The sequence below is a fragment of the Natrix helvetica genome (genome assembly GCF_964273705.1).
Source record: "Natrix helvetica genome assembly, chromosome: 3".
In the NCBI taxonomy this organism is placed as follows: Eukaryota; Metazoa; Chordata; class Lepidosauria; order Squamata; family Natricidae; genus Natrix; species Natrix helvetica.
Window position 1 is genome coordinate 129,568,478 of NC_138549.1, and position 24,437 is coordinate 129,592,914.

At 38.7% G+C, this 24,437-nt stretch overlaps 1 protein-coding gene across 4 annotated transcripts; it reads right to left on the reverse strand.

Moving 5' to 3' along the window:
- LEMD1 (LEM domain containing 1) lies at positions 1 to 23,667 on the reverse strand. Of its 4 annotated transcripts, XM_081949365.1 has the most exons (9): positions 23,305 to 23,403; positions 22,134 to 22,274; positions 16,352 to 16,522; positions 14,092 to 14,211; positions 13,369 to 13,442; positions 8,034 to 8,120; positions 7,541 to 7,636; positions 1,147 to 1,205; positions 1 to 297 (listed from the first exon to the last, which is right to left on the reverse strand). In XM_081949365.1, exons 3-9 carry the CDS (start codon positions 16,503 to 16,505, stop codon positions 93 to 95), a joined length of 795 nt encoding a protein of 264 aa, XP_081805491.1. In that variant the 5' UTR covers positions 16,506 to 16,522; positions 22,134 to 22,274; positions 23,305 to 23,403; the 3' UTR covers positions 1 to 92. The 4 variants fall into 4 exon arrangements, with proteins under 4 accessions (XP_081805491.1, XP_081805492.1, XP_081805493.1 ...); XM_081949366.1 differs by lacking the exons at positions 22,134 to 22,274; positions 23,305 to 23,403 and adding an exon at positions 23,429 to 23,667; XM_081949367.1 differs by lacking the exon at positions 22,134 to 22,274 and having other exon boundaries at positions 23,313 to 23,403.
- Between the last annotated feature and the right edge of the window lie 770 nt (positions 23,668 to 24,437).

Below are 24,437 nucleotides of genomic sequence, written 5' to 3' on the forward strand. Positions count from 1 at the left end.
GCTGTTTAATGAGTTACTGAAGTCGCTTGTTCCTAAACAGCTAACCAAATTGCCTTCTTGGTCTTCCACCCATCTCTCAAGAAGGGTGGCACTCATTTTCTGCTAAAGAGGGTTGTGAATGGATTGGTTTCCATAGTTACATACACAAAGAAAAGGAAAACAGCGATACAAAACACAGCAATCTTTATCCTTATTGGCATAGGTCCTTCAGCTGGTTTCTCACATGTTTTCTGTGGTTTGTTTTCAGGACATTTCTTAAGGGGAGGAGGAGTCTCTCTTAATGTTCTTCTTCGAGAACTAAAAACACAAAAGGCAGTATATCAGCTGATTATATTTCTAAAATCCAAAAAGGAAAAATGCTAATATTTTTTCTGTATGCAGTGTCTGACTAGGACGGTATTTGTCTAACCTGGAAAACAAGCATATTAGAGAACTCCAGCTGCTGCAAATCAGAACATGTTTATGAAAGGATACAAATAACTAATATTTCAGTAATTCACAATAGATTGAAAATTAACATAATAGCACATAATAACACAAAGAAACTGGAGCCGCAGAATTTTAATGAGGTTTGTATATAGCAGGTACAAGTTAGTGACAGGAACTCCTATACAACAAAAAAAATTCATGCAAAGTGACAGTCTTTGGTCCTATTTTTAACAGCATTTATGGGCTTTTATCTAGCAATCGTTTTGTTAAGATAATTGCTGAAGCATTGAATATCTCAACTAGCCTATAGGTACATTTGCCTTTTTCTCATTAGAAAGTCATTCCCACTATCTTACTCATTTTTAGTTTAAAATATTATAAATTCACTCCTCGGAGCTTTTCTTAACACCTCTTTTAATTCACATGGAAGCTTGTAATCATCTACAAGCCAGATTGTTTTTAATATTTTCAACTTTTCAGAGCAACTAACTACAGTTGATTTCTGTGGAAATCATGTTCTGTTTCAGTAAAATAGGTTTGGGGGGATTGCCTAATAATCACCAGTTTTTCCTTCATTATGACTTTTTGCATATTGTGTTTGGAGGGGTTGATTAATGAGCACTATTTTTTTCTTCATTGTGGCTGAAGACACTTTGAAAGGTATTGAAGAACTTCTTGGGCTTTCTTCACTGATAAGATAATTATCAAGAACTTTACCTAGTTCCTACGGTGCTTGCATCAGGATGACCGTAATCAATGTGCAGTTTTTCACTTTTCTGAAAAAGAATGATGGGTTTATCAATTGGTGTGACTATAAAATACATAAAATGCACATTCTTTTTTCTTGTAAACTAAAGGAACTATCTTCTTTGAGGGATTTGACAATTCCTTCAACACAATTTAAGGACAATAAAAACATAAGCTATAAAAATCATACAATAAAATCTATACCCAAGGTAGCACTTAGCAAGAACACTTATATGCCGCTTCGTAGTGCTTTCCAGCCCCCTCTAAGCGGTTTTATAGAGTCAGCATATTGCCCCCAACAATCTGGGTCCTCCTTTTATCCATCTCGGAAGGCTGAATCAACCTTGAGCCTGGTGAGATTCGATCTGCCAAACTGCTGGCAGCTGGTGATCAGCAGAAGTAGCCATGTAGTTCTGCAGTCTAACCACTGTGACTCTATCCAGGTATTCTTACATAGATCAACCGCACTCAGTATAGATTCTACTCCACTTCCAGGTTCTCACGACGGATGGCAAAACCATATTTTCAGACTCTTACAAAAAGACGGCAGGATTGGGGCCAATCTGATCTTTCAGTATATAATCCATATCTCTCCTGACTATTTTGGGAGAGTGGGGGGATTATGATAATTCTTGTCCTGGAAACAGTTCTCTTTACTGAGAGACATGTTTTCACTGACCTTGAAATAAATAATGATTCACCACCTCCTCAAAAAGCAAATAATTCTGGAGAATTATCATACTTTTCCTTTTTAGAAAAGACTGTTGAGACTCATACATTTACCACTACCAGTTTGCATTACAGCAATGTGCTTCATATGGGGCAGCCTTTAAAGATCACTCAGAAATTGCAAACCATAACAAGCAATATACAGGCAAATCAAAGTCACCATAATTAAGCAATACTTGTTCTAGGGTTGCTGCAATGCTAGTCAATAGGTTTCTGGGTGCACTTCAAAATCCTTCCCTATAAAGGATTCCTTCTGTGAAAGTCTGGCTAGCACCCCCATTGTTTCCTTTTGGAAACTATTTAAGACCATTCTAGAGGCATCTGAGGAATGAATAGTCAAGATAGTATTTTACTGCCTTCGTATTAGAGTGGAATGGAGAATGGAATGGAATGGGAATGGGAATAGGAATGGAACGGGACTAGACAGGATGAGACAGGACGGAACGGAATGGAACAGAACCGAACCGAACAGAACAATAGTTTTATTGACCAAGTGTGATAGGATACACAAGGAATTTGTCTCTAGTGCAAAAGCTCTTCAGTGTACATACAAACAACAAACTAACAATCATAAGATACCAATAGGAGAAGGATAATAGTAATACAGCCATACTACATGGTAAACATCCTTAGATATTAAGATAGAAGTTTATGGTATTCATCTTGGTTTTATTAATTATTTTTATTGTTTGGTTTTTATGATGTCAAGCAGTCTTGTTCTGTGTCGGGCACCACAATTTTTTTTAAAAAAATACACACGTGCAATTTGAGGGATTGCCCAAAATTACTCAATATTTTTGTCCTCTAGTTTATTAATCATGTGCCAGGAAGCCATAGGAAAGTGAAGTAATTTGCAAAAAAATGACAAAAAGTAAGTGAAAATCAAAGGTTATTGTGGAAGCTAACTGCCTAATAAGTTATCCTTAAATGTATAATCATCTTTTTTTGTTAAAAGCATGTCCAACATAACAAAGGCAATAAATATGTATTCTAAAAATGATTTGAAGCCCAGTTCTAAGTACTGCAGCAATACTAAACCATCATTGGGAAGATTCATTTACAACAGAGCTAATTCAGTGACTTTGGATGAATCATTCTCAGTGCCCAACTTACCAAAATGGATTATTATTGTCAGATGGATGAAAGGAAAGTTCCTTAGCTGCCAGGGATAAGGCAAAATATATATCCAGTTAATAAAGCGCAGTCCTTGATTAAGCGCCACTATTCCAACAGACATATTCACTATAGTTTTCAAATCAGATGTTGCTCCCTAGGAGGAAATATATTGCTTTCATCTTAAGCAAGGGCCTATCTCTTGCTCACTAGCTAAGATTTGTCCTTAGATGTAGATTCAGAGCTAAATCTTGTCTCTTTCCTGGATGCAATTTTTTCTTCCTATTCTTGAGTACCTTGTTCTCAGTATACTGTTTCATCTTATTGAACTGTCTAAATTCTAGCTTGAGCTTTGAAATACATACTTGCCTTTCCTCAAATAGCATAATAGAAATGCCAATCCTGATTAACACAAACCGCAGCCCTCAGGCATGAAAAGAAAATAAACAATGAAGTGAAGGTCACAAGGAGACTGCCTAGAATATCTGGGTGGCTGATGGAAGAAAATTACTAGAAGAGCTGCTATTGTTATCTTTTCAACCTTGGCAAGTTGCCTGGACTTCAACTCCCAGAATTCCCCAGCCAGCATAATGAGAGTTGTTCTGCTTTGGGATCTAACTGTAGTTACAGAACTGACTGCGGATTCGCCATTGTGTGTACCAACTTTTCAACCATTAGTATTAATATACAACAATCCATAATAAGACTGTACTACAAAGACATCATAAATCTTCAAAAATATCTCCTCCAAAAGATACTTTACTAACACTAAGCATGCCGCACATTTCCCCGAGATAGAAAAAGAAATCCATAAAAGAGCAGGCAAAAGTCTTTAGATACAACCACAGTGTTTCACCTTTTGGAGGGAGTGGATTGGAATTAATCATTCAGGGTTTTGTCTTTTATCATTATCCATGATCACAAAAGCCAATAGAGAAAAATGTGTTAAAAATAATTTCTGCCTAATATTTCAGAGATTATCAGCTACATTCAGAAGGATGACTTTTATCTCATATTTTAAAGCATTCTTCAAGTGAAAATGCTTTTCAAACAAAGCTATTCTTATTCCTTATGATCTCAAATCTCCTGTGCCAATAAAGCCTTCAGCAATGCTACTATTTTTATCCTCTCCATACAAGAAGAAATAAGAGGTCAGGAGGGACAACAATGAAGCACTTAAAGTGATGTTAGAGAATAACTAAAAAGGTTATCTCCCTGTGGCTTACTCTGTTTTAAACACATTTAAGGCCTCTAAAATATTATTAATTCCTTGTTAAAGAAAGGAGTTCAATACAATAAATGGGTTCAACATAGAGGAAAATCTGGGACCTATGACTATTTTGGATGGTTTGTAAAGTTTTCTCAGCTATGTCATTCCTATAAGCTTAAAAAAGAGTTTAGGTTTTAAGAGGGTTTCCAAAAGTTGTTAGCACACGGTTTCTCTGTCTTGTGAAAATTGTTTTTTTATATAAAAGTTTTTTTTTATTTTTTATTTTCAAAACAAACACAACACATCCTTCTTTACATACTGTAGAAAGTGTATCAGTTGGTTACAAAAAGGCTTACGTGCATCTCTTCCACAGTCAACAAATATAATTCATATTAACTATTTTAACTCAGATATTTATACATGTTACCATCATTATACCTCCATTTTCATTTGACTATAATTGTTTAAACATCCTTCATCATAAAATATACCAAGATTTAATACATAACCACATACTGAAATTTCATTTACTATTTCTAAAATCCTCCAATGACACTAAATCCTCATGTCCTATTCTAGCTAAACATCCATAATATTTAATAACAAAGTTTTCTAATCTTTCTTTCCAAATCACTGTTTATAATTTACATCCCATTTCCTTATGTTGTACCCATACATATATGTACGTTATTATCATTATCCCTCCTTTATTTGACTATATCCTGCATCATATCATTTCCCCCCCTAATAATCAAGACTTAACTGAATCTAACTTAATTCTTTTTTTATTAACCTTTATATATAATCCAAAAGGGTTTCTAATCTTCCTTTCATGGGTACCATTCAATATTCATATCCAGTTATTACTTATCATAACACTACACATTGTATACATTATTATCATCATCAATTATTTATTTAACTATATCTATTGTCACTAAATTTCACTACGTTTAGCTAGTTTTAAATTATACTCTTCCTGTATCTTTCCAGTAGCAAAATAGTCTCATATCTTCTGCCATTTGTGGTGTCAGTCCTCTAATCATCTCCTTAATCAACTTTGTATGGACTCCTCTTAGCAACTCTTTGCTTATAAAATCTCTCATATAATTTCGATGCCCTTCTTCTGTTTCCTTAATCAGCTTATCTTTGATTGTCGGTAGTGTTATCAATGATATTGCTAATAAAATTTTCTCTTTAAATCCATAAATTCTTTTGTTTTCTCTTCTTCTGTATCTTGCCATCTGGCGTAGATTTCCCCTCCATTTAATTCCTCTTTCAGTATTCCACTCTTTCCCTTTTCAGAGACAAACCAATCACCATAAATATCAGCAATTTTAATTTCTTTATATTCATTTTCCTCTTCGATTTTTAGGATTTTAACCATCACTTTTTCCATTTGATTAGCACCTTCAACTTCTTCATCATATTTTGCTGTTAGGTGCACTAAGTCTTCCAACTTCTTCTCTATCCTCTCACATGTATCTGATAATTTCTGTATTTCTGAGAATATCTTTTGCAGACTTAAAACTTCTTTCTGCTGTTGAAATTGTGCCATTATCTCCAGCTAACAAACACTGCTGCTCTAGCTTAGAAGGTTTTAACAGGATTAAGCATAGATTCACAATAACATTTCACCTTTCTCTGGTTAAAAATATACTTCAAAGGAACATCTGTGTGCTTTTCTTCTTATCACTCTCTATAAACAAGCTGTGAGACCTTGAAGTGCCAAGCCAGGATTATCAGTGAAAAAAAATAAAAGTATTTCATTTCCAATACACAAACCTCCAGCCTCCGAATAGCAATGTTGCAATGTTACAATTTCTTTGTTTCTTTTTGTATCTTTTTTGTATTTCAAGTTTTTAAAAAGTCTGATTCTTAAATGAGTTAGAAAAACACCCACAGTAATGAAAGAGGAGAGTTTTAGTGCATAGATTACAGAGAATAGTAAAATAAAACAAATATAAGAAGGAAACTTAATCCATTCATTTTAAAAGGCTTGCATAAATTCCATCCATGAAAATAGCATTTAAAAAGTAAGATAACCCACTGTCCAAAACCAGTCCAAATTTAATTCCGCCGCTTATTTCTTCTGTTCACCAATTTAAATTAATGTTAAGTTTTTTTATAGGCAGTCACTTTTAAAATAGTAAAAATTCCTCACCAGCTGGAAACACTTTCTCTTTCCATATCCTTCCGTTCTGGAGCTGCCCCGACTTCATCAGCCAAATGGCTGAATTTTTTGTCACCAGCTTGAAGAACGTCTCTTGGATCAATCAGGAACTTTGCGATGTCCCTGAGATCAGCAAGACGTAGTCTTCCTGTTCACCGTCTCTGCGGGACGGTTTAGGTCCATTTGGACCACCCAGTAGCAAAAGTATCAACTGCGATCTCAGAGCATTGAGATCGCACATCGTCTCATCACGACTTCGGCTCCTCCCCTCTTGTGAAAATTATTTGTAGACATTGTCATCTTCAATTTGTAATCCTCTTCTGTTTTCTCCACATTTCTATAACTTTCCCCACAAGTGAGATGGAAACACTACAAAATGCTTCTTAACAAGTAGTATTTGGAGCCTTCTGTCTTGAAGCACCTTTAGAGCACTTTGTAAGACTCACCTTTATGGTAAAGTGTATGAAACATTTGTCAGTAGCGATGAAAAAGAAAAAAGCAGGGATTTTTCCCTATCCACTTGGAAAATAAACACTGTCAAGACTGGTGTGTAGACCTGGATCTGAGCAGCTTATTGCCATATAGTGTGTTTCTGGAGACTGGGAATGGAAAAAAGGTGCAGTCATTCAGCCCCAAGCATCCCCCCTCCAATCCAGAAAATCTTCTATTGCTCTGCAAGCTTGGACAGTACTCTAAGGATGCTTCAGATGGAGAAAGAATAGTGAACCTCCCATCTGAAAGTAGCCCAGATTATGTGTAAATAAAAAAAGAAGTACTTTAATGATGCTTCCTCAGCGCCGACAATATTTTAGTCCAAAATCTTCAATTTGAGGGACCTAGATTTGACTATATGCCAAGTCAAGTGTGACGAAATCAGATAGATAGTACCCTTAACTTCCTTTGACCTGAATGTTACATTCCTGCTGATGGAGGTTTTTTTTTTAGTTTTGGTCTAGTTGAGTTCAAAGAAAGTTCTAACAACTGGGCCATTTTCAAGAGAAAAATATCATTTGACCTGTTTAGAGCTATGTGCTATTCCCCTAAATAATATTTTGTAATGTTTTGTTCCAAAATTCTACCTTAACAAATTATACGCTTAATAAAAACAGTTTGTGTTTCACATAGTGTTGAAAAGGTACCTTTTGTTTGCTTGTCTCAGGGCTGTTGCCAACTTTCTTTCTTAATCCTTGTGACCGATGTGGTGTCATTTTGCTTTCTGGTAATATCTCTTGGAGCTGTTAATAGACAAGTTGTTAGTAATGAAGAACTATATCAGCAGGGCATAAACATGACACTTCCATGGCAAATATCTATCAAATATCTATCAAATTTCCATTCTACACATAGCCAGCTCATTTTTGTTTCATTGTTTTCTGTTGGTTTGGTAATCTTCCAAATAAAGTATCAAGCCACCCACTTTTTCCCATCCCAAAATGCATTCAGAATCTACTTCGTTTCTTTTGGCACTACTGGAAATATAATTCTACTTGAGAGTGCCAGTTTGTTTTAAATACATTATTCGCTTCTCATTCTTTGGGGAGGGGGTGGGGGGCAAATGACACAGATGCCAAGGTATGTATCAGAAGCCATATTACATCTTTGGGAATCTGATCAAGCAGTTACAGTACTTACTTCTGCTACTATTTTGGCTAAACTGTGCTCAGAATCAGGCGACAAGAGTTTCTTCTGCCGTTCGGTTATTTCATCTAAAGGTGCTTTCTAAGGTGGAAGAGAAAGCATAACTGAGGTTGCAAAAAGGTAAGACTTGTGTAAGGTACATACTGCTGGGATAGTACAAGTTCTGAAATGTGAGCAGCAGGCTATTTTTCACATGGTGATAACTACTAACTGTAGCTAGTACAGCCACACATACAAGGGTTCTATGCTTACCCACACCACAATTCAAAAAGTATATTTAGTGATACAACACCAAAGAAGGATGTCTTAGGAGCATGTTTTGAGAGATGGACCATGCTCTGCCTCCCTCATTCTCCACTTATTTAGATACAGGAGTAATTCTGGGAAGATCAGCCATACTGGACTTAATTCTCACTAACAGAGAGGAAATGATAGAAGGTGTTGAAGCCATAGGAACCCTGGGGGCAAGTGACCATGCAATATTGGAATTCAACATTATCCAAACACAAGTAGTAGAACAAAGTCAAACTAGAGTCTTGGACTTTAAGAAAGCTAATTTCAATAAACTTAGAGAGAGCTTGGGAAAAATTCCATGGATGAGAATCCTCGAGGGGAAAACAACTCAAGAAGCTTGGGAAATTTTGAAAAATGAGATTAGAAAAGCCCAGTCTAACACAATACCAATGAAGAAGAAAAACAACAGCTCCCAAAAGAAACCAGCATGGCTGCATAAACAACTATCTGACAAACTGAAAGACAAAAAAAGTAAGTATAAAAAGTGGAAGGAGGGGGACATAACTAAGGCAGAATATCAGCAAATAGCCCGAGCCTGTAAAGATGAAGTGAGGAAAGCTAAGGCTCACAATGAAGAAAGGCTTGCCACAAAAGTAAAAATTAACAAAAAAAGCTTCTTCCAACATGTTAAAAACAAGAAAAAAGTTAAGGAAACAATTGGTCCATTGCTAGGAGAAAGTGGCAAGAAGGTGACAAGCAACAGGGAGAAAGCAGAACTATTTAACTCATGTTTTGCATCTGTCTTTACACAAAGGGATAAAACAGTCCAACCTATCAAAAGCAGCACCACAAAATTAGGAACACAAATTGAAATAGGGAAGAAAATGGTAAGTGAGCACCTGTCTACCCTAGACGAGTTCAAATCACCAGGACCGGATGGATTACACCCCAGAGTTCTGAAGGAACTAGCAGACGAGATCTCAGAACCACTGAATTATATCTTTCAGAGATCCTGGAACACCGGGGAACTACCAGAGGACTGGAAAAGAGCTGATGTGGTTCCCATCTTCAAAAAAGGGAAAAAATTAGATCCAGGAAACTACAGACCTATCAGCCTAACCTCAATACCAGGAAAGATTCTGGAAAAAATAATCAAGCAACGAATTTGCGAACACCTAGAAGCAAACAAAGTAATAGCCAAAAGCCAACATGGATTTGTCAAAAACAGATCATGCCAGACTAATCTTATTGCATTCTTTGATAATGTGACAAAATTAGTGGACCAGAGGAATGCCGTTGATATAGTTTACTTGGACTTCAGTAAGGCTTTTGATAAGGTAGACCATAACCTACTACTAGATAAAGTAGAAGAATGTGGGTTAGACAGCATCACCACCAGATGGATTGGTAACTGGCTGACCAACCGCATTCAACGTGTAGTTCTCAATGGAACTGCATCTACATGGAGGGAAGTATGCAGTGGAGTACCCCAAGGCTCTGTTTTAGGCCCAGTACTCTTCAACATCTTCATCAATGATTTGGATGAGGGAATAAATGGGGAACTCATCAAATTTGCAGATGATACCAAGCTGGCAGGAATAGCCAACACTCCAGAAGATAGGCTTAAGATACAGAAGGATCTTGACAAACTTGAACATTGGGCACTATCTAATAAAATGAAATTCAATGGTGAAAAGAGTAAGGGTCTACATTTAGGCAACAAAAACGGAATGCACAGGTACAGTATAGGTGATACCTTACTCAATAGTAGTAACTGTGAAAGGGATCTTGGAGTCCTAGTGGACAACCATTTAAATATGAGCCAGCAGTGTGCAGCAGCTGCCAAAAAAGCCAACACAGTTCTAGGCTGCATCAACAGAGGGATAGAATCAAGATCACGTGAAGTGTTAATACCACTTTATAATGCCTTGGTAAGGCCACACTTGGAATACTGCATTCAGTTCTGGTCGCCACGATGTAAAAAAGATGTGGAGACTCTAGAAAGAGTGCAGAGAAGAGCAACAAAGATGATTAGGGGACTGGAGACTAAAACATATGAAGAACGGTTGCAGGAACTGGGTATGTTTAGCTTAAGAGAAAGAAGGACTAGGGGAGACATGATAGCATTATTCCAATATCTCAGAGGTTGCCACAAAGAAGAGGGAGTCAAACTATTCTCCAAGGCACCTGAGGGTAGAACAAGAAGCAATGGGCGGAAACTAATCAAGGAGAGAAGCAATTTAGAACTGAGGAGAAATTTCCTGACAGTGAGAACAATTAATCAGTGGAACAGCTTGCCTCCAGAAGTTGTGAATGCCCCAACACTGGAAGTCTTTAAGAAGATGTTGGATAGCTATTTGTCTGAAACGGTATAGGGTTTCCTGCCTAGGCAGGGGGTTGGACTAGAAGACCTCCAAGGTCCCTTCCAACTCTACTATTGTATTGTATTGTATTGTAAGATGAAACATTTTTCTGTATCGGCTATAAAGGAGGGTTTTTAAAAAGTGATCTACAATGTTCACTTCAAAAGCATCCATTACAGATAAATAAGTTATTTTTATGGCATCTCAGAGATACAGTTTGGACTCTTGTGCACCAACACATTTGATTGGCTGACGTCACAAGAATGAATTGTTAAAGTTCAACACTTTTGCCACAGCCTGCATTGGTTTGGATTCTGATAGGTTTAATGCAATGGCTGAAAACATGGAGAAATGAAACCAGACAGCTACCATTTAATGCTCAAGAAAGACGATTCTCTGGGATAGGTTATTTTTCTGAAGCGATCCCTATCATTGTTAAGAAGGAGTTTATTTGCCAGTTAATAGCACAGAGCAAAACAATCTTTTGGTCCCAAAGATCACATGCAGAGCTAATTGTTGGAGTGGAAATTATATGCACAAACATTCAGGTTCTCCCGGCTGGGTGGATAAGAACAGATACTCCCTTTCCTTAGCAAAAAGACTTCATTTATTTTCTAATCTCGAGAAAATTGGGGCTTATTTATTTAATGTATATTCCGCCCATCTCATTGTCAAGAGACTCTGGGAGTTTACAAACATCATAAAAACACTAGACATTAAATAAGCAGAAATTAAAGAAGTTAAAATAATAACCCTGGATAAAAATCCAGTGAATAAATGCATAAAACCAGAATACTGTTTTGGAGTAGAGATGAGAGCTTCTATTTAATCTGTTAAAGACCTCTCCATCAAGGCCCCAGGCCAGTTGGCAGAGCCAGGTTTGAAGCTCTTACAGAAAGTCAGGAAAGTGGGGATGGATCTCGGCTTGAAGGGAACAATGTTCCAGAGAAGGGGTGTCCAACCTTGGCAACTTTAAGCCTGGGGGACTTCAACTCCCAGAATTCCCCAACCAGTAAAGCTGGGAATTCTGGAAGTTGAAGTCCGCCAGGCTTAAATTTGTCAAGGTTGGAGACCCCTGTTCCAGAGGCTGGTAGCCAAGCAGAAAAACCCCTTCTCCTGGACCCTGCCTGCTGGAATTCCTAGACCAGTGGGGTCCACAGTATGTCCTTTCTAGCAGAATGAGAGGTCCAATCCCATTGGAGTGAGACAGTTTCTAAGATAACATGGACTCATGCTATAAAGGTCCTTGAATTGGATCAGAGGTGGTTGCTACCAGTTCGCACCAGTTCGGTAGTAAAAACTGCAACTGAGTCGCCGAACAGGTAGGGACGGCACGCTCGCCATGCCCCTGAACCAGTTTCCCAGTCGCTGTGGCATGTTTTTTTGACATTTTTAATGTTCTGTGTATGCGCAGACGTATTTACAGGCAACTGTGCCCGCACGCAAATTGCGCATGCACCAAACCGGCAGTAACACTGGCAGAAACCCACCCCTGGATTGGACCCAGAAGCAGACTGGCAACCAAGGCAGTTTCTGCAACAGGTGCAATTGCATTCTGTGCGAGCAGTAGCAACTGTAGGTGGAGAGGAGAAATGCAAAGGATCTATGGAAAGGATCCATGGGAAAAGAAGAAAGTTAAAGCATCTTCCCCAGGGAAACAGAAAGACCAAAACAATATTCCCACAATCTAGCTCATTTGTTGATCAGTTGGAATGATGTCAGCCCTTTGAGGTAGACCAGGTCAAGAAGCAGACATCACAGTAGTTTCCAGAATGCTACAGTACTGCTGTAGAGCAGTGGTTTTAAATCTTGGCAACTTTAAGATATGTGGGCTTCAATTCCCAGAATATTCCCAGTACTGGCTAGGGAATTCTGGGAGTTGAAGTCCACATAACTTAAAGTTGCCAAAGTTGTGAAACACTGGTCTATGTAGATGTCCCATGCGTTGGGGCATTACAATTTATGCTGAGGCAGCTCAGTACTGCATCCTCAGTGTGGTCTGTTGCAACCCACCCAGACTGGGGTCATTTGTTTGGAAAGTATAAACCCTAAGCATGGGGGTGGAGAAGGAAGAGAAAGAGGAAAAGAATTTGAAACCAAACCATTTTTTTCACCTCATGAACTATCTGGAGTACTCCTAAGAGAGTATCCCCTTATTAATTTATAACACCACAAACTTGAGAGGACTTATATCGAAATCCTCAGGGACCAGTTAAACCATTCAGTTGTCTGGAAACAGTACAGCACTATGAAAATCGTCTGGGGATGAGTTTGCAAAACCACTGAACCTGGAGCTAGAATCAGAAGGAAAAAGGAAAAGGTCTACTGGGACTAGAACAAGATACCGAGAAGACTGTGGATCTATCAACATTTAACAGACATGATTAGCATTTCTAAAAATGGAGCATAAAATGATGCAACAGAAGATAGTTATGCCTGGTGTTTTTTTCTAATTTCTTTAATATATATGTGGAGTCTTTCCACTTTTCTAGTAATAATTCCTTCGGAATTATCTTATAAAATTGGCTCATTCTTTAATACCCGAATACTGCTCCAGTTCTCCTGAGGCCCTAATGCATTAACAGAATCCACTGAAATACTTTCTAATTGTGTGAATGGAGTAATTGCTTCACTTGTCAGGAGTCTGGCACAATGTACATCAGTTTATATTCACCTGTAATTGCCTTGCATTTATCTATAGACACAAGATTTCCATAATTGGTGTAACTTACATTATCAGAACTACAGGCACATTCTGCTGATACTCTGAAGTTGCTGTTCTGAAGAACGGCTTCTGCAGCTGGTCCTAGAGTAGAATAAGCAATTCTCCCATTACCCATTTTGGAAGCAGTAGCCATTTCTTCCGCTTCTTCAATGTGGCCACGAGAAAGCCAACAGCTTGGTTTACTTGTCATTACGTCTAAAACTGATTAATATTAGCTGGGGTTCATTTGCATAAGTTTGGATCATTATTCACAGTTATATGTGAAAGAAAGCCATTAATTTTGACATTTCATGAAATAGACTACTCCAGACACAGTGAGAATTGGATAGTCCTCCCAACTTTCGTTCAAATATTATCTGTATAATTAATTCTGCCCAGCAACTGGACTGTGCATTTCTATGAAAAGAGCTTCCAGCTGAAATATAAGATTATAGGGTTTTGCATGGTGATTTGTTTTTTATTTTGTTCTAGTAAACACGTTTCTGGGATGTGAACAAAGCAATGTCGATAAGCATACTACTTATGCATCAGACATAAATTGTTTGTTGTACAAAATAATTTGTTCGGTATATTCTCTGAAATCAATGGGCCTTAAATTACCTTACTCCAGACATGAATAAAGCCAATTAATGTTAATTTTATCTGTTGATAATAGCAAAGACTAAGTAATAATTATATTCATACACAGAAAGAGCAACATTCCATTCAGCGAATGATTATTAGGCATTACCTTTTGCTCCAACATTTTCCCTTTCACAGTCAACCTTTTGGCTCTTCTCTCCAGCTGCTACTCCTGGGCATTGTTTCATCAATTGCTGAAGCTTGTTTTCATAAACGATTCTTGTGGAAGCTAAAACAAATAGACCAACCTGATTCTTTGATTTGATTTTTTTTTCTTCTATTCCATATTATATACGGAATGCAAATTTTAAATATTCAGAAAACATAGAGGGCGTCTCACGCTTATACATCACTTTCTTCTCTGGAAGCTCAAGGCAGTATATATGCGAGGCCTTATTTTATTACTACAACCCTATGAGATAAGTTGGGATGAAAGAGAATGCCTATCTTAAAACTGCCTACTGTGCTACTCCATGACTGACTGGGAATTTGAACCTGAATCTCTGCAGGCCAAGTCCAGCATCTTAAACATTATAGTATACACTATATTGCCAAAAGGATTCGCTCACCCATCCAAATAATCAGAATCAGGTGTTCCAATCAGTTCCATGGCCACAGATGTATTAACTCAAGTACCTAGGCATGCAGACTGTTTTTACAAACATTGGTGAAAGAATGGATCGCTCTCAGGAGCTCAGTGAATTCCAGCGTGGAACTGTGATAGGATGCCACCTGTGCAACAAATCCAGTCGTGAAATTTCCTTGCTCCTAAATATTCCACAGTCAACTGTCAGTTGTATTATAAGAACGTGGAAGTGTTTGGGAACGACAGGAACTCAGCCACGAAGTGGTAGGCCACGTAAACTTGTCCAACATCAGTGTGTGATCTCACAAATGCGCTTCTGGAAGAATGGTCAAAAGTTCCCATAAACACACTTCTAAACCTTGTGGACAGCCTTCCCAGAAGAGTTGAAGCTGTTATAGCTGCAAAGGGTGGACCAACGTCATATTAAACCCTATGGATTAGGAATGGGATGTCACTTACAGTAAGTTCATATGCAAGTAAAGGCAGGTGAGCGAATACTTTTGGCAATATAGTGTATCTGCTGTCTTAAGCATTATTCAAATACTTGAAGAACATTACCATGTCTCCACCATGGTTTTCTCTTCTATAGGACAAATAATCATCAACTTCAAATATTCACTGGACTTGTTTCACTATATCTGATGACATGTATTGTGTTAATCCAATTTATCTATAATACGCTTATAAAAGGTCCGTCAAAAGCTAATGTCAACCTTGAGATGCTATTCAAATCTATCTCCATTAATCCATGTGCTTCTCATCCAGCAATTATGCAATTTGTTTTTATTCAAATTCAGAAGCAATACAAAAAATGAGAAACAATATATTTTTGATACTTCTATATTCATTTTGAATTATATTCCTCTTTGAAGTGTTTCCTGTGTAATGTCATGTGGAAACTCAATAAGCATTCATTCTACCTTCAGCTAAATCATTCATCATAAAAATGCTTAAAAATATTAGTGGAAGAACAGAATCCTTTTGATTGAAGACCAGAAAAAGTACTACCATATTAAAAAAAACCTAGGGAATTTAGTAAATGCTTATCATTTCGGAATGCCTAGTTTGGAGGTACAAGTCCTTATTTTTAACTAAGAGTGCATTAAACAACATTCATGATTTGGAAAATTTGAAGCAAAGTATGCAGAAGCATAGCCAGAGCCCACAAGATAGAACAGAATATATACCTGAATATAAACTAAGGTACATACACATTCTGCTTCTGTTGTTGTGCAATATAGTTACAAAAAAAGAAAAAATGTCAAACAGTTGCATTTCTATCCCCTTATCAAAATGAGCTTGCCTCAAAGCTGGATGTGTTTCAAGAATTATTTCCTGCAAATTAAGCAGTGGTGGTAGTGGTGGGCAAAACCTAGTAGAAATACCAACTCTTGGTTATAGGAAGTAGTAAGTAGTGAGTCAGCTTTCTTTTATATCTCCCAAGATCATCATGGATTGATACAGTGGTGGGATTCAAACATTTTTACTACAGGTTCTGTGGGCGTGGCTTGGTGGGCATGGTGTGGCTTGGTGGGCGTGGCTTGGTGGGCATGGCAGGGGAAGGATACTGTAAAATCTCCATTCCCATCCCACTCTAGGGGAAGGTTACTGCAAAATCCCCATTTCCTCCCAATCAGCTGAGTCTTGAGAGACAGAGAATTAATGGAGGCGGGGCCAGTCAGAGGTGGTATTTACCAGTTCTCCGAACTATTCAAAATTTCCACTACCAGCTCTCCAGAACTAGTCAGGACCCGCTGAATACCACCTCTGATCTGATACATACGTAATATTGGTCCAGGGTTAACTCCATATGAGCAAAGCTGCTTCCATAGTTCAGCGTCAGTCAGACTTTTAATATCAACTTCTTCTTTCACACTTAGTCCTTCTATGTTTTGTTCCTTGCTTTTTATATGTACATCTACAGTAACATTCTCCATGTCTCCAAGTAGTGGGCCTACGAAAGAAAGCATAATGCTGGTTAAGAATTTTTCTTTCAATGCTTTGAAAAATATATTCATTAATTGCTTTTTATTTAATAAACACATATTACTTAACTAATGCATCTGGATTCCTTCCTATTTTGAAATGATTTCAAAATGATGTATCGGTATTATCAAATGAACACTATCACAATGTTAATCAGAATAACTTAGAATAAGAGAGTTGGAAGGGACCTTGTAGGTCACCTAATCCAACCCCCTGCTCAAGCAGGAGACTCTATAGCATTTCTTATAAGTGCCTGTCCAGTCTCTTCTTCAACGCCTCCAGTGATGAAGCATCCACAACTTCTGAAGGCAAGCTGTTCCATTCGTTAATTGTTCTGTCAGGAAATTTCTCCTTATTTCTACATTAAATCTCTCAGTTTCCATCCATTATTCCTTGACTGGCCTTTGGTGCTTTGGAAAATAGGTTGTCCCCTTCTTCGTGATAACCCCTCAAATATTGGAAAGCTGCTATTATATCACTTCTGGTCCTTCTCTTCACTAGACTAGCCTTGCCCAATTCTTCATATATTTTAGCCTCCTGGCCCCTAATCATTTTTGTTACTCTTCTCTGCACTCTTTCTAGAGTCTCAACATCTTTTTTTATAGTGCGGTGACCAAAACTGGATGCAGTATTCTAGGTGTGGCCTTACTAAGGCTTTATAGAGCAGGGCTAATACCACACATGATCTTGATTCAATCACTCTGTTAATGCAAAAAGCTTTGGCTTTTTTGTTTGCTGCCGCACACTGCTGGTTCATATTTAATTGACTGTCCATTAGGACTCCAAGATCCCTCTCGCAGTTACTGCTATTAAGCCACATTTTACTTAATCAGTACATGTACTTTTGGTTTTTCTTGCATAAGTGTAAGACTTATCATTTGAATCTTCCTGAAGCTAGGATTGGAGCTGCTGAAGAGAAGGAGGGGGTGAGTCACAAAACAAAGACACTGAGGTGGGGGCCCTTAAACTCCATATCATTTGAATCTTCCTGAAGCTAGGATTGGAGCTGCTGGAGAGAAGGAGGGGGTGAGTCACAAGACAAAGACACTGAGGTGGGGGCCCTTAAACTCCATATCATTTGAATCTTCCTGAAGCTAGGATTGGAGCTGCTGGAGAGAAGGAGGGGGTGAGTCACAAGACAAAGACACTGAGGTGGGGGCCCGCGCGCCTAACGGCGCGCGAATCATATATCTATAAACCAAAATAGCAATAATACATTCTGGATTAGTGTGTTTGAGATTGTGATTTTATTTATTTCAAAATGACTGGCTTAGTTCAATGTAATAGCTGTTTTGCACCTGTCTTTCGCAGTACTTTTTTCAAATTTGGATACTGTCCCCTTTGTAAACAAATTACGAGTCTACATAGGCAGATTACCTATCTAGAATCTGTAATCTGTGCTCTCCAAGCAGAAACTAGGTGTCTACGTCAGCCATTCCACTCTATGGTGAAGCCACACTATCAGCCCCCTCTACCACAAAGATCTTGCAGGAGAAGAGCTGTCTGGACAACTGTGGGATCTGGCAGGTTGAGAGCTGTGAACCATAAACCCAAAGCTTTTGCTGTGACCCAGCAAAACAGATATAGTGCCCTTGCTGACCTTAATGGGGACACTAAAGAGATAGGTCAAGGCAGTTGTGATAATGATGACTCAAATAAGCAGGGGATCGTGGTCCAAAACGAAGAACTTTCTTCGGAAAGGCGAAAAGGGGAACCAGGTATCACACATCAGTCGCAGAAGAAGATCAAGGTATGTAAAAAGAGAAGTCACCTTCTGGTTGGTGATTCAATCGTAAGAGATGTTAATTTAGGAGAGGATACGGAGGTTTTAAAAGAGGTCAGGTGTCTGCCAGGTGCTACTGCCAGCAGAGACAAGAGGCGTATTCTTAAGATAGTCAAGAATGCAAGTAAGGACTGTGACGTTGATGCTATTATACATCTTGGCACTAATGATCTATCCCAGAAAGATGTACTTTCTGTGCAGAATGATTTCCAGAACTTGGGGTATGAACTTAATAGTATAGGTTGTAGGCTTATCTTTTCAGAGGTTTTACCTGTATATAAGGAACAAAAAGGGAAGGGCCAGCGTGTAGCAGAGTTTAATGTTTGGCTAAAGGAGTGGTGTAAAAGGGAAGGCTTTGGTTTTATTAGTCATGAAGCCTGTAGCTGGTCCAATGAAAAACTGTACAAAAGAGATGGGTTGCACCCATCCAAGAAAGGAACTGAGTTACTTGGCATTAAATTCACAGATTTTCTTGATAAACATTTAAACTGAAGAGCGGGGACAGAGAATTAATAGATACAGAACATCTCTGTCCCCAGCAAACTAAAATTCATAGGGTTATAAATGCATGTAACATAGATGTGTGTGTGGGTAAGATTATCACTCCTGCTGTCAAGCAAAACCAAGCATGTAATAGTGATTGTCATACCATGTGCATGAATCACACAAGTGGCAAGAAAATAGGGGCAGTCAGGCATAATACAGGTTATGTAGACAGTAAACACAAGGTCAATCAAAATGGACTCAAATGTCTATATACCAATGCACAGAGCATGAGGAATAAACAGGGAGAATTAGAAATTCAAGTAAAAGAGGGCAGATATGATATTATTGCCATTACAGAAACTTGGTGGGATGAAACTGACAAATGGAACATACAGCTAGAAGGATTTAAATTATTTAAAAGAAATAGACCAAATAAAAGAGGAGGTGGAGTTGCACTATATATAAGAAATAACTATGTCTCTACAGAAATAGAGCACAACAATAATGAGAACTATCTTGAATGCATTTGGGTCAATATTAAAGGTTGTGGGGGAAATGACATTGCCATAGGTCTATACTACAGGCCACCCAACCAAGCAGAGGAAGAAGATGAACTCTTTGCTAGTCAGCTAACTAAGGTATGTAGGAAGCACACCACAATAGTAATGGGAGATTTTAACTACCCTGACATCAACTGGGAAACAAACTCTGCACCAAGTGGAAGATCCAACAGGTTCCTAACAAACCTAGCAGACAACTTTGTTTTCCAAAAAGTAGAGAAGGAAACAAGGGGATCAGCCATACTGGACTTAATTCTCACTAACAGAGAGGAAATGATAGAAGGTGTTGAAGTCATAGGAACCCTGGGGGCAAGTGACCATGCAATATTGGAATTCAACATTATCCAAACACAAGTAGTAGAACAAAGTCAAACTAGAGTCTTGGACTTTAAGAAAGCTAATTTCAATAAACTTAGAGAGAGCTTGGGAAAAATTCCATGGATGAGAATCCTCGAGGGGAAAACAACTCAAGAAGCTTGGGAAATTTTGAAAAATGAGATTAGAAAAGCCCAGTCTAACACAATACCAATGAAGAAGAAAAACAACAGCTCCCAAAAGAAACCAGCATGGCTGCATAAACAACTATCTGACAAACTGAAAGACAAAAAAAGTAAGTATAAAAAGTGGAAGGAGGGGGACATAACTAAGGCAGAATATCAGCAAATAGCCCGAGCCTGTAAAGATGAAGTGAGGAAAGCTAAGGCTCACAATGAAGAAAGGCTTGCCACAAAAGTAAAAATTAACAAAAAAAGCTTCTTCCAACATGTTAAAAACAAGAAAAAAGTTAAGGAAACAATTGGTCCATTGCTAGGAGAAAGTGGCAAGAAGGTGACAAGCAACAGGGAGAAAGCAGAACTATTTAACTCATGTTTTGCATCTGTCTTTACACAAAGGGATAAAACAGTCCAACCTATCAAAAGCAGCACCACAAAATTAGGAACACAAATTGAAATAGGGAAGAAAATGGTAAGTGAGCACCTGTCTACCCTAGATGAGTTCAAATCACCAGGACCGGATGGATTACACCCCAGAGTTCTGAAGGAACTAGCAGACGAGATCTCAGAACCACTGAATTATATCTTTCAGAGATCCTGGAACACCGGGGAACTACCAGAGGACTGGAAAAGAGCTGATGTGGTTCCCATCTTCAAAAAAGGGAAAAAATTAGATCCAGGAAACTACAGACCTATCAGCCTAACCTCAATACCAGGAAAGATTCTGGAAAAAATAATCAAGCAACGAATTTGCGAACACCTAGAAGCAAACAAAGTAATAGCCAAAAGCCAACATGGATTTGTCAAAAACAGATCATGCCAGACTAATCTTATTGCATTCTTTGATAATGTGACAAAATTAGTGGACCAGAGGAATGCCGTTGATATAGTTTACTTGGACTTCAGTAAGGCTTTTGATAAGGTAGACCATAACCTACTACTAGATAAAGTAGAAGAATGTGGGTTAGACAGCATCACCACCAGATGGATTGGTAACTGGCTGACCAACCGCACTCAACGTGTAGTTCTCAATGGAACTGCATCTACATGGAGGGAAGTATGCAGTGGAGTACCCCAAGGCTCTGTTTTAGGCCCAGTACTCTTCAACATCTTCATCAATGATTTGGATGAGGGAATAAATGGGGAACTCATCAAATTTGCAGATGATACCAAGCTGGCAGGAATAGCCAACACTCCAGAAGATAGGCTTAAGATACAGAAGGATCTTGACAAACTTGAACATTGGGCACTATCTAATAAAATGAAATTCAATGGTGAAAAGAGTAAGGTTCTACATTTAGGCAACAAAAACGGAATGCACAGGTACAGTATAGGTGATACCTTACTCAGTAGTAGTAACTGTGAGAGGGATCTTGGAGTCCTAGTGGACAACCATTTAAATATGAGCCAGCAGTGTGCAGCAGCTGCCAAAAAAGCCAACACAGTTCTAGGCTGCATCAACAGAGGGATAGAATCAAGATCACGTGAAGTGTTAATACCACTTTATAATGCCTTGGTAAGGCCACACTTGGAATACTGCATTCAGTTCTGGTCGCCACGATGTAAAAAAGATGTGGAGACTCTAGAAAGAGTGCAGAGAAGAGCAACAAAGATGATTAGGGGACTGGAGACTAAAACATATGAAGAACGGTTGCAGGAACTGGGTATGTTTAGCTTAAGAGAAAGAAGGACTAGGGGAGACATGATAGCATTATTCCAATATCTCAGAGGTTGCCACAAAGAAGAGGGAGTCAAACTATTCTCCAAAGCACCTGAGGGTAGAACAAGAAGCAATGGGTGGAAACTAATCAAGGAGAGAAGCAACTTAGAACTGAGGAGAAATTTCCTGACAGTGAGAACAATTAATCAGTGGAACAGCTTGCCTCCAGAAGTTGTGAATGCCCCAACACTGGAAGTCTTTAAGAAGATGTTGGATAGCTATTTGTCTGAAACGGTATAGGGTTTCCTGCCTAGGCAGGGGGTTGGACTAGAAGACCTCCAAGGTCCCTTCCAACTCTACTATTGTATTGTATTGTACTTTACTTTTCTCTATGTTGAATTTCATTTTGTCAGCTCTGTGAACATTCATAAAAACACAGACATCAAATAAAGTGGCATATTTCAGCGGCAATGAAAACAGGGGGGGGAAACCCCAGTTCTAAAGAAAAAGATACAGTGTGCAAGTTACATGGAACTATAATATACCTGACAGTTGGATGTGACGCATTGCTAACAAAATCGGTAATCACATCTCACCTTTTCTTTCTCACTCATAACATTTTCTGAAACATCCCCATGTATATCAAACACATCTTTGAAAGGGAGACCCCTATCATTTGCAAGTCAGATGTCCTGGGTTCAGTTTAGTCTTCCATGCACCCCCGCCCCTCTAAGAAACTGTTGATCTATGAGAGGAGGGGGTAAAAAAAACAGTCATACGATAGACAGACATTCACTGTATCGGTTTACATCACCTTGCATTCCTTAGATTGTGGTGCCAAAATTTGATAGTTTTTTTTTTCTGAGGAAATGTTAGAGAACGATGTTTTAAATGCTGGAAACTCACACTATTATTTAATCTGAAATGTAATACTGCTTTTGTTTACTGATTTTAAAAACAATTTTCAATGTTTTTATCTAGCTCCATTTGGCCAAAATGTGAATAGTGTAAAGAAATACACGCTGCAGTGGAAGCCTATGGAAACCTATAAGTCTATAAGTCTCATATGGAAGTCAGATGTTGCCATGGGTAATAGCCAGAGAAATGCTCAGCTGTGTTGATTCAATATATATCCAACAGCACTAAACAGTTTTGCAAAAATGTACATAAACTATTAAGAACCAACAATTTTGTTTCAGTGGGAAACAAAAGTGCATTTATTGATTCCCCCCCCCCCATTTATACTCAATATTGCTTTAAGATTATTTAAAATGCATGAATGCTTGGAGGGCATCCCCAGGACACTGGGGAGTGAGATTAAGGCACTCATGATTTGCTGGACTATTGCCAGCAGCATTTTCAGCAGACCATGGGATTAATTCCCAGTTTTCTCTGCTTTGTTATAGTAACAACTGAAGGATTTATTGGGGTGAAGGTAGACTCCCCAACCTTTCCCTACATCCTCTAAGGTGGGAACTGCTTTGAACTGCTCAGGGTCATTGGATTTCATTTTATTAATAATCATTAAGATAGACTGTTGTTTAATTTTCTTACCCACTTCCCACCTGTTTTACTATTAATGATGTTCTTCAGAACCACCCTAATCACAATAGATTTTTTTCATTGTGCTCCTGGGAATCATTCACCAAACTACTATAATCTTTCAAAATACTTATAAATAGCCTTCAACAGTAAAAGTGTGCACGTATCTCTCTTTCCTGCTCTTTTATTAAGATTTCGCCTGTCCTTCTTTTGAAGAGTGGCAACTGTACCTTCTTTGTTTATTTTTCCTTCCAGGATTTCCCGTTTGATCTTCTATGTTCCATGATTTCTATTACATTCATCGTGCTTTATCGGGACAATGAAGCGCCTCCCCCCGTGACCCCCACACCTTTATTACGTATTTCTTGACTTCAGTCCTTCCCGCGTGTTAGCGTTCCTCCCCTTGTTGCAATCCACAAACAACCCGTGGGACCGTTTTAAAGAGAACCCACGAGCACCAGGAAGAGAAAAGTGATACCGCCTGTATTTAGGGTAAAACAAATCCCTCTTTCGGGAAGGGATGCCATGACCCCGACGTGATTCGAACACGCAGCCTTCTGATCTGGAGTCAGACGCGCTACCGTTGCGCCACGAGGTCTTGCGGCTCAAGTTGGAAGCAAACATCCAAGAGACTGATCGGCTGGTCCGGGTTCAGATTTTTTTTTTGTTTCCTTTTCCTGCACGCATGCGCATGCGTTCTTCTATATTTAAATACGTCGATCAAAGATGCTTTGTGTTCCCTTTATTTCTACCATTGAATTCACTCTGTGAAAAGGTAAACCAGTTTCACTTCGCTTCATCCCTTCTGACGGTACAGAAACAATCCCTGAACGTGCCACTCATCCCCCAACCCTAAATCCGTTGTAGGACACCATCCAGTCAATCAATGGGCAGGCCACGCCTCCCGCAAAAAAAAAGATGAGGTAAGAGAAGTCGTAGCGGACGCTACCATTTGCCGCTGCACAATGGGGTGGTGGGGGAGAGACATTATTTTTGTTTTTATTCAGGATCCCTAGAAGTTTAGAGAAGTGCGCTGTGCTGTGGTTTTCTTCGAAAATGGGGATATAAACAATACAGTTGCATTCCTTGAGGACATCGTAGCTGCATGCTCTATCGTAGCAAGGTAGGAATCCTCTCTCCACCCCCTCCCAATTCTTCAGGTATAAACTCGACTACCGGGTATAAACTCGACTACCAGCTTTGCTGTCTTGGGAATTCTGGGAGTTGAAGTCCTCCAGGCTTAAGGTTGTCAAGGTTGTAGACCCCTGTAATAGATAATACCAGTCCTTGTGGACTACATCTTGAACTGTAATTCTGTGGCATGCTTTTGACGAAGAAGGCTCCATTACTTTCAGCTT